At 59.4% G+C, this 11,390-nt stretch overlaps 1 protein-coding gene across 2 annotated transcripts in view; it reads right to left on the bottom strand.

Annotated features, from left to right (window-relative positions):
- Positions 1-4,928: 4,928 nt before the first annotated feature.
- Positions 4,929-11,390, bottom strand: part of LOC116946191 (voltage-dependent calcium channel gamma-2 subunit-like) — a 37,886-nt gene continuing 31,424 nt past the window's right edge. For both annotated transcript variants that reach the window (XM_032961153.2, XM_032961154.2), the window contains exons 4-6: positions 9,656-9,796; positions 8,387-9,153; positions 4,929-6,390 (exon numbers count right to left, since the gene is read on the bottom strand). In XM_032961153.2, the coding sequence (XP_032817044.2) occupies positions 8,414-9,153; positions 9,656-9,796 (881 nt within the window). In that variant the 3' untranslated portion in view covers positions 4,929-6,390; positions 8,387-8,413. The remainder of the gene's footprint in view (positions 6,391-8,386; positions 9,154-9,655; positions 9,797-11,390) is intronic.

An 11,390-nucleotide genomic window follows, 5' to 3' on the forward strand; every position in this document is an offset into this window, starting at 1 on the left:
TCCTCCGGTTTCCCTCCCCCCCTCCACACTTTCAGACACACGCGCTTAGAGAATTTGGCTGCAATACATTTGCACGCGATAAGCTACTTCGTTGAGCTGTTATTTGCGATAGCCAGATCGCTCCTGAATAAGAGCCATCGAGTTCTGGTAAAATATAAAGCTACGTTTTCTCTTTCCCTTCTCATCCCCACCAAATGTACAAATGATAAAGACGGCAAATTGTTGCCCACGCCACTGCTGGTGGAGGCGCCTCCACTACGAGGGACATCTCTCGAGAACTCTCCGTTGAGTCGTGGGGGTCTCTTTTGGCCCACTCTTACCCGGTGTTGGAAGAAGAGGTGGGAGCAGCGCACACTTTAGCCTATGGAGTACTCATTTATACTGCGGGCTTGGTCAAATGCCGCGCCGGGAAATCGATCCGGTGACCTGTCGATTGCAAGTTCAGCGTGCTGATCATGTCTACCCCCCCCCCCCCCCCACGGTGGCAGCATCCTGCTTCTCACTGCCGGTGGAGGTCATCCCACGCAGACACGGCCGCTCATCACAAACACGCGCAAAGTTCTTGTGTTCCCTTTACATCGGCTTTTATTAATAATAATAACTTTAAATGCCATCGGGTAGTAATAATAAATCATAACAATCCGATCATTCCTCATCCTCGCAATTACATTCCATGCGGTGAAGCCTTCGCTGGACATTCCCCTCCCCCCTCCGCTCCGCGCGTGCTGCAAATCTCTCCCCCCCCCTTACCCCTACTCCCCCTCCCCCCCACGTTCCTCTACCTCCCCCATCTCCCTCCCCCCCAGGTGAACAAGGTGCCACAATGAGGCCACGTGAACAGCGGCGCGCTATGGAGCGGGCGGCACCGGCGGGGGGCGGGGTGGGGGGCACGTGGCAGAGTCGCTCACGTGGCACGCGGCACGAGACGAGGCCACGGCAGAGAGCACGTGGCAGGAGACACCGAGCGGTCGGTCGCGTGACACATTTCAAGTGGCATTTTCGCTTCGTTCGCAACTTAAATCGTTGCGAGCTTCGGGGAATGTTCACCCCAATGAGTGTTACGTAACTGTCTGCACCCCCCTCCGCCGCACACCCCCCACCCCCTCCGCCTACCTCTCGCCCTCCCTCCTCCACATAACCAAACCCCCTTCCCCCCCCCCACCCTCACCGCGGGGAGGGAGGGGGGCTCATGACCCCGTGTATTCATCTATCGTGACCGCTCCCTTTCCCGCACACAGCATCACCGCGTTCATGTTTTATGTAACGCGATGGATTTTATTTCTATACCGCTACTGCTGTTATTATTAACAATGGTATTATTATTATGGTTACCCGCGCGCGCGTTATTACATAGAGAGAGAGTGGGAGAGAGCTCCGTATCATCGAGCGCGGTCAAAATAAAAAAAAATATAGAGGGTGGTAGGACAATTGGAGGCAGGAACACAGCGCGCGGAGGTTATAAATCGTGAGTGTCATCCACCCCCCATCACCTCCACTACCCCCCAGGATTCTCACCCCAAACCCGCTCACCCCCTCCCCCACAACTCCCCACCCACCCCCCCTCGCGATAGCCAGCCCCCCCTCCCCCCCACCAGCACTCCCCCCCCACCAAACATCTCCCCCCACCCCCCCGGGCGCTGATTGCTCTGGGAGAGGACTGAATGTTTGCGCTCGAATAGGCGAATTAACGCAAGTGGCCAAATGAACGAGAGAACGCACGCTCCTTTAGGTGGCGCATTGTTACACCAAAGGATCGTGAGAGGTGGCGGCGGACGCGTGAGAAGGGGGGCCTTCGTCTAGCAGTGGATGGACCATGGCTGATGATGTTGACGCTTGGCGATGGGGAATGAATACATCATGCGAGGCGCGTCGCGTCAGCCAGGCCCCAGTACGCTTTGCGAACGTGGCTCGCGGGGCGCGCGGAGCGTGAATTATTTATGGGATTTTAATTTGTATTAAAATTAACCTCCTGCGTTAAATCGCCAGAGCCACCACCGCAATCATCACGGGGGCGGCAGTCGACACGGATTTCTGTTTAGTTTCGTTTTGTTGTTTTAACGAAGCCCGCTGTGAGTGTCGGCCCGTGCCAAAATCGACCAAGCGTGCGCGAGAACGCGCTCCGTCTCCTAATTCAGATCTCAAGAAGATGAAGGCGGGTTGGCGACATCGGGGAGGGTACTGTGCTGTGATACATCTATGCTCCCCGCTCTCACCAATCTGCACCGAGCAGCGTGACGGTCACACGATCCCCTCCACACGACCCCGCGCGCCATCGGAAGCACCCTTCGCCCCCCGTTATCCAGCAGTATGTCGACAACAAGGGCTGCTGCTGCACGTGACGTCGGCGGCACATCGTCCGCGGAACCGCTTAACAGTCCATTGTACGACCAGGACACACGCGCACAGAGAGGGCCCACGGCGAGCGGGCTGACCCGGGTGCCACCGGCCGCACGGTTCAGACCAGGCCCGGGGTGGGCGGGGGGGCGACACCCCAACGCCCAACGTCGCGGCGATCGAGAAACAGCTCGCTGCGCGTGTCCGCGTCGCTGATTACAGCTCCTTAACCCTCGTAGGCTGGGGGTGGCGTGGGGGTAGTGGATGAATTGGCTTTGCATGCGCCCGCACGAAGCGCGCAACTCCCCTCGCCCCTCTCGCCCTTCATCGGATCGAATTGACGACCTCACGCTGGTCCGCGGATGTCGCTCTCCGTTGATGGAAAACGACGGCGATTTTGGGCGACTTGACGGTGTAGCGCTCCTCTATTTTCGATCGCCGTTGTTGATTTATTTGATTTTATTTGTTTGTTTATTGCCGGTTCTTGTGTTCGTACGATCATCACGACGGGTTCCGAGGGCCGCCGCCCCCGGTCGAGCTTCGTGAATCCCATGCCGCTCCACATTTCCACACCCAAGATGACCTCCCCCCCCCACCTCGCCCACCGCGAGCTCCTCTCGACGAGCGCGCGGTGTCACCCCGCACGACCCCAGGCGCACGCCTGGCTCGGGCAATTAGCAGGAGGCGAACGGAGGGGGGAAGATGAGGAGGGGAGAGGAGGGAGGAGAGGAAGGGGGGGAACCAGAGACTCTCGTGACCGGGTGCGGTGGAGGGCCATCGCCGCTGCATCCTCCCCCACACCTCCACCTCCCGTCGCTATCCCTAGGGCCACGTCGCCCACACGAGGGCGCGAACTCAGCGATTTTGACGCATTTCCCCTGAATCTCATTATACGACTACACGGCGACAGCTGCGGACTAACCTCAGGTCAACAGTGACGCCACCGGCTGCTGCTGCTGTTGTTGTTGCCATGGTCCCAGGGCCACGGGCACGCGGGGAGGGCAAAGCTCGTGAGAGCAAAGTAGTGGACAGCAGAGCCCCTGGGGGGTCAGCAGAGCACCGGGGGGGACAGCAGTGGCCCGGGGGGACAGCAATGGCCCAGGTGGGGACAGCAGTGGCCCCGGGCGGGGGGGCAGCAGTGGCCCCGGGGGGGCAGCAGTGGCCCAGGTGGGGACAGCAGTGGCCCAGGTGGGGACAAAAGTGGCCCCAGGGGGGACAGCAGTGGCCCCGGGTGGGGGGGGCAGCAGTGGCCCAGGTGGGGACAGCAGTGGCCCGGGGGGGGGGGAGCAGAGCCCCAGGGAAGAATCTTCAGGAGATGCCTGCGATTTTGACTCTGCTCATTTTTCATGTCGGTGACCACTTCGCGCGCGACGTCTTCGAGATCCACCCCGCCGCCATTTCGTGGACTTTAACTGCGAGGTTTGGGTCGCTTCAATTCCCCCACGTGACGTTTAAAGAACACGCACACATGTGTTGGTTGTGTGTTGGTTGTGTGGTGTGGGGATGGGGGGGGAGGGAAGGGGTGGGGACGTCCTCGACTCTTCACCTCCACACCACAAGGCAGAACCAGCAATCGATTTTTTTAAAGATGTCGTTTTTGCATTTCATATGTTTTTTTTTTACTATCTCCCCCGTACCGTCGTCAATGCACAGTTTGCCACCATAGTCGGCGCATTGTTATTATCATTATATGAACGGATATAATATAATAAATACTTGTATATTGTACGCACACGAATGCCACCCCAGCTTTGGTTTCTGAGCACCGGTGCACAGCTACACGGGGGGCGGGCGCCGGAGGACACGAGTCGGGTGGTTGTCAGGAGGACGACTACGATGATGACACGATGATGCAGATCGATGGTCGATCGTTCCACGAGTCAACCTGTCTCACTCTCCAGTTTCACTCAGTCCCCAGGAGGATTTCCGACCGTCGCCACCAACGCCGCCAATGCCCGCTGTAAAGTCCGTGGTCCCGGGCACGCTCTCTGCCCACACCGGGAGCCCTTTGTGAGATACGCGGCAGGTCGACGGACATCTCGGGGAGATTAATCGCGTCGATGGTGGCTGGTGCTCTCCGCTCCGGTGGAGCGATGCACGGCTCAGCGAGCGATCTGAGAGCCGCGGTTCTCCCCCCCCCACTCCTCCCCCCTAAAATAAGAGAACCTCGACGTAGTTGGGGAAATGCTCTAACGGACGCGCGCACACACAAGACAAAGTTCCCCCGTATAGCATTAACCAACTGTTGGGGCAATTGCTGTTAGCGAGCACCTATGAAGGCCCGCACGGCACACGAGGGGATGAGTGGCCAGCACAACGCCCGGCCGCCTTCGTCTCCCTAGTGACGATGTTCTGGGACTCCCTTAGTCGACCTAAGGGAGTCCCAGAACCGGTTCCGATAATCGTCACTGGTGTTGGCCGCGAGCAGGATTCGGAACTCGAGAGTCGCCGGATTTGTAGCGCAGCGCGCTAACCGCTACGCCACCGCTCCCCATACACACACACCACGTGCGCACACACTCACACACACGCACTCCGGCTCACAGTCCCCATCACTACACCGCTGGCCGGTACAACACGACGGGAGACAGGAACGGAGTATGGCATCGCCCACAGGAAGCCAACATCACGTGTTCACCGACATGCAAGACAGTGGTGTGGCTCGGTTACAGGAATAACATGCGCGGGGACACGTGGACACACAGTAAACACGGAAGGCATAACACCACGAATCCTCTACGCCCTACAGGTTATACAACGTGTTCTCTTTTGTTGTTAAACATCATAGAGATCAAAGTACAATTTGCAGATGTAGTATATGAATATCCTCTTTATAATAATGTTTAGCATAAAATAATATATTATATATCTTTTTTTTGGCTTTGACTTACTCGGCGCCCTGTAAGGGAAGGGGTGGGGGCTCAATTGTTTGGGTCCAAACGCCGTCACTCGCTCGCTGCTTCTTCTTCTTCTGTCAGCCCCAACCTCCTCGAGTCGGAGGAACACAGCCCCCAGACAGCTGTGAGCGTGGGGCGTGGGGGGCAGGGAGCCCTTCTCTTGCGGAGTAAAGACGCGCTTCCTTATTCCACTGTGGGTCAGTGCGCGTCACAGCACATCCATCCACTCACTTCTCAGCCACCACCCTGCCCCCCCCCTCTCTATCTCTCCGGCTTCCACCACCACCACTACCAGCAGCAGAGAGAGTAATCACACTTTTTTTTGTTGGCGCAGGGGAAGGAGAGGGGGGGGGGGGTGCAAACTTCTCGATATCGATTGGTACCAACGGCGCAGAGTAACTCAACTCGCATCATCGCAGAGCGCGCGGCGCACGTCCGTCACGTGTAAACAGCGACGAGGGGACGGACGGAGGGAGGAAGGGAGGGATGGAAAACGCGGATTTGGGGGCAGGGGAGCTATGCTAGAGACTGAGACGAGAGAGAGAAAGTGACACACTGAGTGGTTGGTCAATTGCAACTGCTGTGCAAAGCACTGCGTGGAGTTCCGAGCGGCCAGAGTCGGCGCTGCGCTGCGCTCGCTTGCGCGTTACGCGCGACGCGGGCAGAGGTCGACGGAGTTGGGTTCGGGTGCGGGCGGGGCGGGACCAGGAGGAGGGAGAAGGAAGTTGGGGTTTTCGGGGCCAGGAGCCATCTCAAACTCATCGTGGAGCGCGAACACTTTCATTTCGTTTCTTCGGTCATTCGTTCTTCCCCCGGGACAGGGAGCCCTTCTCGATCACCCGCGGAGCCGCTCACTGCCCCGAAGCCGTGGCGGTTGCCCCCCTCCCCTGCCCGCCACCCCCCGAGTCAAACCCGCGGACCCTCGGTGGGGGGGGGGGGGGGGGGGCGGGGGGGGTTAAGCCGGCACGGATGATGGAGGTGGACAGAGGTGGGTGGGGCGGTGGACGGGGCTCGGGTCGGCTCCACGCTGGGGGCTGAGGGTTTCCCTGAGCGCGGTGGGAGAACTGTCACGTGACCCAGCTCCACCTGGGACCCCCACCCCTGCCCCCACACCCCCGCCCCCCACGACCCTCTCCTCCGCGTGGCGAGACGAGTTTCTCTGCGGGAAAGATAAACACAGGGACCGGGTTACTCCTCGCACGCGTTTCAGTCACTGCGCGGACCTTGTACACTGCACACGCATCGGTTGGATCTACTGCTGGATGACGTGCCTCTCCCGCGGAACGTCGGACACGCGCGTTGCTTCAACCATATTTTACCACGATGGTCAGCGCGGGGGTTTCTCATTGACCGGTCCTGATATCTCTCGCCGCACCGATGCTGCTAACCGCAGCCCCTCGAACGACTGCTCAGCTTTGCGCGTCATCGTCTCCACCCTTCGCGAGCCCCTTCCTGCGCCCAGCGATCCTAAGAATTGTCGCGATTCACGAGCCAAGGAGTAGAACTCAGGCGGCCGAGTTGTATGCATACACTTGTGTGTTGGACTTCTTTCGCACCGTACGTCCGGGAACCCCCAAAGCCAGCGTTTTCACCCTTGTGTCTTTGCTTCCCCCTTGTACGATGACCAGCTCGCCGCCCTGGTTAATACTGCCGTGTCTGATTCACAGTGAACTTAAATAGATCCCGTGACATCATGTGCAAGAGTAGGCTATTGTGTGCCGGGGTCATGGCACACACACACACACACACATTTTGCCAAAATGTAAATATGTACCCCGCAACATGACTCAATTGAGATATAATATAGACACAGGATGGCGATCATCACAGCCTAGTGAGAAAATGCAATTCGGCAGCGTCCTCCTGCAAGAGAGTCATTAGACTCAGTGAGGCCTTCCCCTGGGTAAACAAGCGTAACCATTCAAATATCAGCGTCCAATTTGTGATTATCGCAAAATAAGAAAGAACAAAAAAATAAGGAGATAAAACGAAATCTCTCGCGGAGCTATGGAACCTTGGCTTTGGTTAATATCTCGCATGCCCACGTTGCACGCACGCATGCGTAACACCAGAGCCCCCCCCCCACACCATCCAACTCGCTCCCTCCCCCGAGGCGTCCGGACGTTCAGTGCGTGCAGAGGCGAGCGAGGCAGAGGGAGATATTTGATTCGATTTGAAATGTGCGCCATACGAGCCACAGCGAGGGTGAACGCCCGAGATAACTGGATGAGCATTTCAGAATCACGACGCTCTAAGCGGGCCACGGCACTGTGACCCCCTCCCCTCCCTCGACAGCTGCGCTGCCGTTCGGGGTGTTTCAACATTGCCACGAATATGGCTGTGACCACATCTTAGGGATTGTAAGACGCACTGCCCCCCCTCCCTGCCCTCCCCCCCGCGCCGCCGCCGCAACCCCCAATGCCCGTATATTCTAAAGCAAAACGTTGGGAGTGCGTCTTATACATTCCGGCCGCAGAATGTGTGTGTGTGAGACGAACTTTAAAAAAAAATGTTTTTTTCACACGGGGGACATTTGCATGGTACCGTTATTAGCACGGTGGGTTACGTACGGTGCGAAAGAAGGTCAACGTACATACATAGAAAGTGGCGGCAGCTTAGCAGTGGATTGACCGTGACTGATGATCACGATAACTAACATTGAGTGGCAGATGTCAATTACATTTCCCCCCAAAAACCAAGGCGTTACGTACATATGATTCACTGAGTTACCAGAGCAGAATGCGTTCGGTGTGAAACGTCCACGTCGCTACCTCCTGTACTTCCACGTCGCCTCCCATGCATTGCGCCACAAAGACAAAGATCTCCCGTATAGCCTCCACAGACTGTTGGGGCAAGTGCTGTTAGCAAGTTACACCTGTGAAGGCCGGCACGGCACACGAGGGCAAGCACCATACCCGGCCGCCATTGCCTCCATCGTGGCGATGTTCACGCATCGCGACAGGTCCTCATTTGAGGCCGAGTCGACCTAGGGGAGACCCAGAACCGGTTCAAATAATCGCCACTGTTATTTGGTCGTGAGCGGAAATCGAACTCGGGCATCCCGGGTTTCGTGCGCAGCGAGGCGCTAACCGTTGCACCACCGCTCCCCCCCCCCTTTCCCTGCCACTGAACCGGAGCCCACCTCACCACCTCACCTCCTCACCACCGCCGCCGCTCCCCGCTCACACGGGCGTCGTCCTGCGGTTGGCGGCCGAGCCGAACAGCGTCTCCTCCAGCTCGCTGCGCAGGCAGTTCTGCACGGCGAACATCTCCGCCGCGGTGCCCGTGCCGCTGCCGGAGCCGCTGCCCGTGGGTGCGCCTCCGACCCCGCCGCCGCTCCCGCCGGCTCCGCTGCCCGAGCCGCCCTGCTGGCCGCCCGACACGAAGGGGTTGAAGTCCGGCGGGGAGTCCCGCGGCAGCGTGTACATGGCCAGCGTGTCCGTGGACGGCTGCGCGTTCAGCGGCTTGAAGCCGACGGGCGACGGGTCGCGTGAGCGCCAGCGGTAGCTGGGCAGCCGCATCCCCGCCACCCCCATTCCGCCCGCGCCTCCTCCTCCTCCTCCGATGCCTCCGCCGGCTGCCATCGCCTGGGCCGCCGCGGCGGCTGCGGCCGCGGATGACGAAGCGGCCGCCGTGGAGGAGGAGGAAGAGGGCTTCTTGAGATAGTCGTCGCTGTCGATGGCCGTGACACCGAGGCCCATGCCGGGCATGATGCCCGGCAGCGCCTGCGAGAGGGCGTGTTGGTGCGCGTCCATGAAGACGTGCACGAGCCACGCGCCCAGCGTCTCGGCGATGAAGAAGGAGAGGGCGCCGAAGTAGAAGGACCAGCCGTACGAGTAGTTCTTGTTCTTCGGATCGCTCATGTTGGGGTCGCCCGCGTTGCTCGAGATGTACACGATGATGCCGATGATGTTCGACAGGCCTGGGATGTTGGGAGAGGGGAGTGGAGGTGGAGGAGGGGGAGGGGGGGGTGGCACGGACAGACGGAGGTGCTCGAGAGGTGTGAGAGTTACTGCTGACGAGGTGTGTGGATGTGTGTGCGTGTGTCACTGTCGTGGGGAGCGGTAGTGTAGCGGTTAGCGCGCTGCGCTATGAACCCGGCGATCTGGTTTCGATTTCCGCTCACGGCTCACACCAGTGACGATGATCTGAACCGGTCCTGGGCCTCCCCTAAGTCGACTCAGCCTCAAATGAGTACCTGGTGCTGTGTGTAAACATCGCCACTGGGGAGACAAAGGCGGCCGGACGTGGTGCTGACCACCCACCTCCTCGTGTACCCTTCCGGCCTTCATAGGTGCTCGCTAACAGCACTTGCACCTACAGTCTGTCAAGGCTATACGGGGGTTCTTTGTCTTTGTATGTTATAGCCCTATCGCCGCCGGGGCGAGGCTGTGGCCGCGACGAGGTGCAGACGCGCGCCGCACCTGCCGCCACCATGCTGATGCCTGCACCGAGAACGATGTGCAGCTTGGACTTGTAGATCTCGCTGGCGGCGATGCAGAGGCCTCCGAAGAGGAGCAGCAGCACGCTGAAGATGGGGAAGATGCTGGAGGCGCGCATCAACCCTTGGGGGGGGGGGCGGCGAAAAGGTCACCGGAGGAAGGGAGTCGCGGGCGAGGGTACACCCGGGAGGGTGTCGCGGTGATTCATTGGCGTGAGGATAGTGGCACGGGGGGAGGGGGGACGAGCAGAGACACGCGGGGGGGGGGGGGGGGGAGACAAGAATCGAGACGCGTGGAGAGTCACGGGGAGGTAACATGGAGACACCGGGAGACGAGGCCAGTCGCGTGAGTTACGGGGAGACCAGGAGAGTCACGCGAGACATCACGGGGAGACACCACGAGGAGAGGTCACGGGGAGACACCACGGGGAGACGTCACGGGGAGAGGTCACGGGGAGACACCACGGGGAGACGTCACGGGGAGAGGTCACGGGGAGACGTCACGGGGAGACACCACGGGGAGAGGTCACGGGGAGACGTCACGGGGAGACGTCACGGGGAGACACCACGGGGAGAGGTCACGGGGAGAGGTCACGGGGAGACGTTGCGGGGAGACGTCGCGGGGAGAAACGGAGTAATGGGTCGACGTGGCGAGTGACGGGTACATTGGGAGAGCAGTAGCGGCCAGAAATCCCCCCCCCCTCCCCCCCTCCAAAGCTCTGTGGTCCTCCATATATATAAAGGTTTTGTCGGGCGATTACTGAACAATACATGTACTTGCGTAGCACTGACAACGCAGCACCTGCAGCAGCACCGTCACGATGTGTGTGTGGGGAGCGGTAGTGTAACGGTTAGCGCTACGCTGCGCTACGAACCCGGCCAACCGAGTTCGATTCCCGCTCACGGCCGACTCCGGTGACGATTATCTGAACCGGTTATGGGCCTCTTCTAGGTCGACTCAGTCTCAATCGAGTACCCGGTGCGGTGTGTAATCATCTACACTAGGGAGACAAAGGCGGCCGGGCGTGGCGCTGGCCGCGCACCCCCTCGTGTGCCACAGTGCCGGTCTTCGTAGGTGCTACTCGCCAACAGCACTAGCCTCAACAGTCTGTTGAGGCTACACGGGGGAGCTTTGTCTTTGTGTGCTCGCGCGTCGTGAAAATCCGCGTCACCGGCCTCAGCGGGGCGCTTACGCGCGGAAGACAAAGACGTGTTTGGTGGAAAATGTTTGCTCTAATCAGCCAGAGTAATTTGTTAAGTGCGACACTCAGCACAAAGCGGAATAATAAAAGACTTTGGCAGTCGCCCCTCCTCCCTCCCTCCGCCTCCTTCCACACAAATCATTACTCACCTTGTGTGTAACGGGAAAAAAACAACGCGCGCACACACACACACACGCGTGCCCTGGGCGACGCGCAAACATGCGTCTTGCGGAAACCTTTCGCGAAATATTATCCTCGCGCAGATCATTATCCCCGGGTGCTTCTCAACTCCGCAGCGCCGCTTCCGAGAGTATACCCGCGAAGGAACGCCGCAATTTATCCTGGAACGCAGCGCCGAATCTCGGGCCGGAACAGTCCGGAACGCCGCTGCTCCTCACCCCGATCAATCTCCATCTCGGTGTGTCCTTGTCACGGTGCAGTGGCGTGCGTTGCACGTGCCGTGGGTAAGCGCTCAGCGCCAGCGAACCCGGCGACCCGGATTCGCTCCCCGTTCAC

This window comes from Petromyzon marinus, chromosome 26, assembly GCF_048934315.1.
Source record: "Petromyzon marinus isolate PM22_M1 ecotype Great Lakes invasive population chromosome 26, UKy_Petmar_22M1.pri1.0, whole genome shotgun sequence".
Classification (NCBI taxonomy): Eukaryota; Metazoa; Chordata; class Hyperoartia; order Petromyzontiformes; family Petromyzontidae; genus Petromyzon; species Petromyzon marinus.